Source organism: Austrofundulus limnaeus, unplaced genomic scaffold (genome assembly GCF_001266775.1).
Source record: "Austrofundulus limnaeus strain Quisiro unplaced genomic scaffold, Austrofundulus_limnaeus-1.0 Scaffold0, whole genome shotgun sequence".
Classification (NCBI taxonomy): domain Eukaryota; kingdom Metazoa; phylum Chordata; class Actinopteri; order Cyprinodontiformes; family Rivulidae; genus Austrofundulus; species Austrofundulus limnaeus.
Window position 1 is genome coordinate 2,107,553 of NW_013952402.1, and position 5,609 is coordinate 2,113,161.

The following is a 5,609-nucleotide window of genomic DNA, read 5'->3' on the forward strand; positions in this document are numbered from 1 at the left end:
TATTTTTTAAAATGTACAAAACTAAACATCCTGCAGTATTTTTACAGTTTTTATTTTACAGTAAAAATATATGTTTATTAAATAAAATCTAATGTTACAACTGATCAGGGATCCCTTTAAAGCCGAATTATTTCAGCTTTCTGTTCCCACTGTAGGGAAGCGTCGGGAGGCCAGGCGTTCCCGGAGAGGTTGGACTTCAGGGGCTTCCTGTGAGTGTGACCTTTGAACCCAAACTGTGATGGCTGACTGTAATCGGATTGAAACTGACTGAACTCTTTCCAGTCCAAGTTTAAAGCACCATCAGTGATAGAGCGGCGCTCGCTTCCACTCCCACCGCTGCCTTAACAATAAGCCTCCTGAAAAATGCTTTAACATGAGCAGCAAAGGTGACCTACTTACTTCATGTTTTGAGCAAACAACCACGCACCTCCGTCCTGTTATTATATTGTACAGCAGAAAGGTAGCAGCCTGTGAGAGGGTGATTAAYAAAAGGGGAAACGAGGTGCCTGCTCTGTGATGTGATGTGTCTGATCAAAGCCACCAATGAGAATCAGTGAGCAAACATAACAACAGGACGATTATGAGTGACCCTGCTGGTGTAAAAAAACCTGATTTATATCAAACACAAAGAAAAAATACCTTAAAGCACATGTGTCAAATTCAAGGCTCATGGGCCAAAAGTGAGCCGCAGGTGACTCCTGTCTGGTCCACCAGGGGGGCCCTGTTGTTGTTTTTTTTAACTTAGTGTGAAGTTTGTTTCTTATATCAATGATAAGCTTTGAATTTATGATTAAACAGAACAAAATAAACACATTTAAAAGATGAAAGATAATACTTGTCTTGCTCCTGAAATGTTGGCTTTAAGTAACTGAGTAATTTAATTGGATAGCACAACAACAACGCGTTAAAATAAGCTGCTTTAAAGCCAATGTTGCCCATAAACTACATCTCCCATAATGCATGTTGATTATGCATGAGAAATCCCTGTCAGAGTTCAAGATGGGAGCTACTCACTACAACTTATTTGTGAGTAAAACTCTCTTAGTTTTACTTTTCAATATTATTTATGTATTATGTATTTCAGATTTAGTCAGTCGTACACTTAGTTATTTTCAGTGTTCATAAGAGGCCATGTTAAAARACATCAAAAACATGAAAGTTATTTATAACTGGCCCTTTGAGGGCCACCATGATGCTCATGTGGCCCTCGGTGAAAATGCATTTGACACCCCTGCCTTAAAGGGATGCTCCAAATGTTTTGAAGAGAGATCCTGTGGGAAAACAATATCTTACCTGTTGTGAATAGCTCTTTGAATGGCCTGAGTTTGACACTTTGACACTTTAACCCTGACATACTGATGAGCTAATGGCTAGTCCTCAATGGATTGTTGCCATCAATAAACAAGTTCTGTCTCAAAGATATGCTATACGTTTATGTGAATGCTAATTTATGAAATCATTGCACTGTTGATAGTTCAACCTTATGAAGTTATTTTATTACATTCCAACAAAAGTCACCCATGCTACTGCTAGCTGCTACTGCTATTAATGCTTGCAACATGACAGATTTCTKTGCAAAGAACATGTAATCCCTAATTCAAAACTGGTCACCAAAGGGTTTTTAAAATGCATAAATCTAGTTTATTTTTAAACAGGCAGCAATCTTTGGTCTTAGCCCCTTTTGACCCAGCTGTTAGCTCATCAAAGCAGTTTTTAGTCTTTAAAGAAAAGTTGTTCAAAGAGCCATATGCAGCAGGTAAGATAATTATTGTTCATGATCTTTCTACATAATCACACTTAAAATGAACTTACCTAGTAGGGTCAAAAACTAAAAAAAAAACATTTGTTAAAACTAAACTTTTCTCTTTATCCTTTAAAACATTTTCTTTATTAATTTTGGAACATTAACTGCTGCTTGATTCCTTTTTTCAGGGTTTGCCAGGTTCACCTGGAACAAAAGGCTCCAGTGGCCCTAAGGTTCGGTGCTCATTCYTTTGAAACATGTTCTCCAGTGTTAAACGTTTCTCAAATGAAACTGTCAGAATCTGAAAACCAGTTTGCTGGTTTCCTCTCAGGGTGACGGTGGTAAGCAAGGACTCCCCGGAGAGCTGGGCTCCACTGGTAAACCTGTAAGTTTGAGTGGAATCACCTGGATCTGTGTGGTTTCTGTCTCTCCTCGCGTCATCCTGTCATTTTATCCTCACGTTAAAGGGTGAGCGTGGAGAACAGGGAGAGGCGGGACCTGTTGGACCCATCGGTGAACCCGTGAGGATTTTCTTCATAAAGTTTTAGTTCCTTTCTTTTAAGATATTAAACTGAGCTTTTTTTTTTAAATTATATAATTGTCTCCTCTTCTTTACAGGGAGATATAGGAGACCAAGGCCTGGTGGGTCCAGCTGGGAAAATGGGCACGAGGGTGAGTTATAATACTTGAGCTAAAGAGTGCAACAGACTCATTTTATATTTTAATTGGCTTGATTTTTTTTGTTTGAGCATTCATTTGGGAAAATCCTACTTTTTAAAAATCCCCAGCAAATAAAAAAAAAGGATAAAATTTCACAAACAAAAATGCCTTCGTGCATTAATGATATTGCAAATGAAAACCATTCAAAAAGGAGAGAAACCTCCAGGGTTRGGACTGGGCCTTGTTGTGTCACTGGAATGTCTCAGAGAATAGGCCGAGCCCGGATCTCACATGAGCTCTATTTTCACAGTAAGGGGAGACTCCAGCAGGCTGAAAGAGCTCTCTGTCTCCTTTGGCATTCCTCAGTTGGTCAGCGATCAAAGGCAGAATGGCACAAAACATGCCGGAGAAAAATGAGCATAAATGCTAACATTTTTTTTTTATTTTAAAAGGCTAAACACAAGCACATTGTGAGCACAGGCCTCTGACACAGAACAATTACTCAGCTTTTATGATGATYTTTTCTTCTTTTATTTGTGCTTTCAACCTGGCACATTTTAACCCTGCATAATTCACACATTGTTTTTTTTTTCTTTTTCTTTTTTTTAATCCAAGGGACCAAAAGGTGATCCTGGTCTTCCTGGTCTCCCTGGTCCTCCTGGTCTTCCTGGAATAAAAGGAGAGAGGGTAAGATGCCAGAATATTTTTGCTGAAAAAGACGCATCTATTATGAAAAAAAGAAAAGAAAAGAAAGATAAATCATCAGCTCCACAGCACCCTCTAGTGGACAATCTAAACATCTTTGAGATCTAAAATCTTAAAGTTTAAAGGTTTAAAACCTTTGTTGTGTTCTCTGTAGGGAGAACGTGGAGAACCGGGACCTAAAGGAGAACAAGTAGGGAGTTCTTATCTTTTTAAAATTATTTTACAACAAACTACTTCACCTAAATAACACAAGGGGGTGATTTGCATACATTTTTTACATGTTTTTCTTAGGGAGTACAAGGTGATGAGGGAAACCCTGGAGACAGAGGGGATTCTGTAAGTAATAACAAWAACAATCCTTGTGTTTAGTTCAGCCTCACTGAAATATAACTTTTTGTTCTGACTTTCATCCACCGGTCTCATAGGGTGAGCCGGGAGAACCTGGTCCCAAAGGCGAGGTGGGTTGATGTGTCACGTTTTTTTTTTTTCCAAGCCCTTAAAAGCATTTCCCGGGTTAAAAACCTTTATCTGATAATATGATTGTTTTCTGTTCAGACCGGTACGCCTGGTGACCCAGGCCAAAGGGGTCCCGAGGGGAGTCGAGGTCAGCCGGGTATCGAAGGCCCTCCCGGGACACCTGGACCACGGGGGATGCAAGGGAACAGGGGTCTGCGTGGAGTCAGAGGGTCCCAGGGACCTGCGGTAGGTCCAAAACAACTGAAAAGTTTGGCAAACATCTCAGCGAGCGAGTGCCTGACAGATAAATGTCAGTAAATATTAAGAGTTGGACACATCCCATTTTGTTGTACTTTCAAAATAAACTTCAAAGTAAAACAGTCTTTTTGCTGATTTGACCGATTTATTTTTTGCAAMTAAGAAAAAGGGGAAACTTAAATTTTCTGTCAATTAAAACAAATGATGCAAAAGTACTTTTGAATTCAGCAAACAAATGTTTTATATTTTCTTTCCTCCAGGGTAAAGAGCCGAGCGATCAGCACATCAGACAAGTTTGCATGCGAGTCATGCAAGGTGAGGGAAAAATAAGAAGCTTTTTGACCCCATTTATGATTCCTTTGTGCCTCATTTCCTGCTTGTAATGTCTGAGTGTGTCTCGTGCTGCTCTGCTTTGTCTCATTGATCTGTCCGGCTGCTCTGAAATTGTACAAAAAAATCGAGAAAGAAGAAAAAAAAATGCTCGAAATAAAGCTTCAGCCTTTGTTCGTGTGATGGATGGAAAATACGTTCTCGGAGCCTTTGGAAATGTTTCACTGAAGTCACAACATCTGCTCTCTCTCTCTCTCTCTCTCCATTCTCGGGCTCTTACATCTTCACCGCTCATCTCCTACTCTCATGACTTTTTTATGCCCGAAGTGTTGAAAAATTAATTTCACCTCCAGCAGACCTGCGCTTTTCTGCTCTGAGCGAGAGAGTCTGCCAGAAGGAAATGTTAAAAAAAAAAGAGGAGCAAGTCAAGCATATACGGCGTGAAAATCTATCAGGCACAAAAAACCAAATTCTATGTAAAAAAAAGGTAAAAAAAAGAAAAGGAAAAAAGCTAAACAGATGGAGCAAGGAGTCATGGGAGATTAATATTAGATCTTTTGAGCTTGAAATGAAGAATATTTAATTTTGGCCGAATTTACTGCAGCTTACATAAAAAGGCTGAATAGCAGCAGCAGCTCGAGGGATGTTGTGGCCACAGTTTCACCTCAAAGTTCAGAGTCAAAAAGCTTCGAGCTCAGGAGCTGCTGCAGCGTCTCTGCTGCGAGCTCGGCTTCTTCCGGTTCTGTCGGCTGATCTTTGTSTTTTATTGTGCTTTAACAGAACAGCTGGCCCAGCTGGCTGCCAGTTTAAGAAGGCCGGAGACCGGTGCCGCCGGTTTACCTGGGAAACCCGGTCCTCCTGGGCCTCCCGGRCCCCAAGGTGACAACGGTTTCCCCGGACAGGCTGGAGCGAGGGGCCTTCCAGGACTCAAAGGGCCACCGGGGCAGATGGGGCTGAAAGGACCAAAAGGTGCCAGGATTTAACTGCKCGGGCTGATTTTTGCAACAGTCTTGTCTCTGCTTTAAACGAACGAGGAACAAAATGTGAAATGTTCGTTTACAGGTGAACTGGGAGACAGAGGGGCCAGAGGGCCCACTGTGAGAGGACCTAAAGGTCAGCCTGGACCTCCTGGACTTCATGGTAAACTTATTTTTAATCACGGAGATCCTAACCAGGAAACAGTTCTGAATGAGTTTTGAAGCTTGTGCATATTTGAACAGATGTCTACAAAGTACTTGGGGGGAAAAACACTAAGTAAAAGTAAAAATACCTTAACAGAAAATGAATTTGGTTAAAAAAATAATTTCACTGATGAGAAAAGTATTTAAAAAGTCATAAAACGGTTCACAAAAATCGGGAAAGTAAAAGTACTTTTACACACTCTCTAAGAAATAAACTGTTACTTAATCAAACTAGTTCCATTAAGACAAGTAGAGTAAATTAAGCAATGTACATA

At 40.4% G+C, this 5,609-nt stretch overlaps 1 protein-coding gene across 1 annotated transcript in view; it reads left to right on the forward strand.

Moving 5' to 3' along the window:
* col9a1b (collagen, type IX, alpha 1b) overlaps nt 1-5,293 on the forward strand; it is a gene marked incomplete at its 3' end in the record, with an annotated part of 13,564 nt that extends 8,271 nt beyond the window's left edge. Inside the window, 13 exon segments of the mRNA XM_014010377.1 lie at nt 156-209; nt 1,933-1,977; nt 2,076-2,129; nt 2,212-2,265; nt 2,363-2,416; nt 3,020-3,091; nt 3,264-3,299; nt 3,401-3,445; nt 3,535-3,567; nt 3,665-3,811; nt 4,084-4,138; nt 4,934-5,122; nt 5,216-5,293. Coding sequence (XP_013865831.1) covers nt 156-209; nt 1,933-1,977; nt 2,076-2,129; nt 2,212-2,265; nt 2,363-2,416; nt 3,020-3,091; nt 3,264-3,299; nt 3,401-3,445; nt 3,535-3,567; nt 3,665-3,811; nt 4,084-4,138; nt 4,934-5,122; nt 5,216-5,293 — 916 coding nt within the window.
* Between the last annotated feature and the right edge of the window lie 316 nt (nt 5,294-5,609).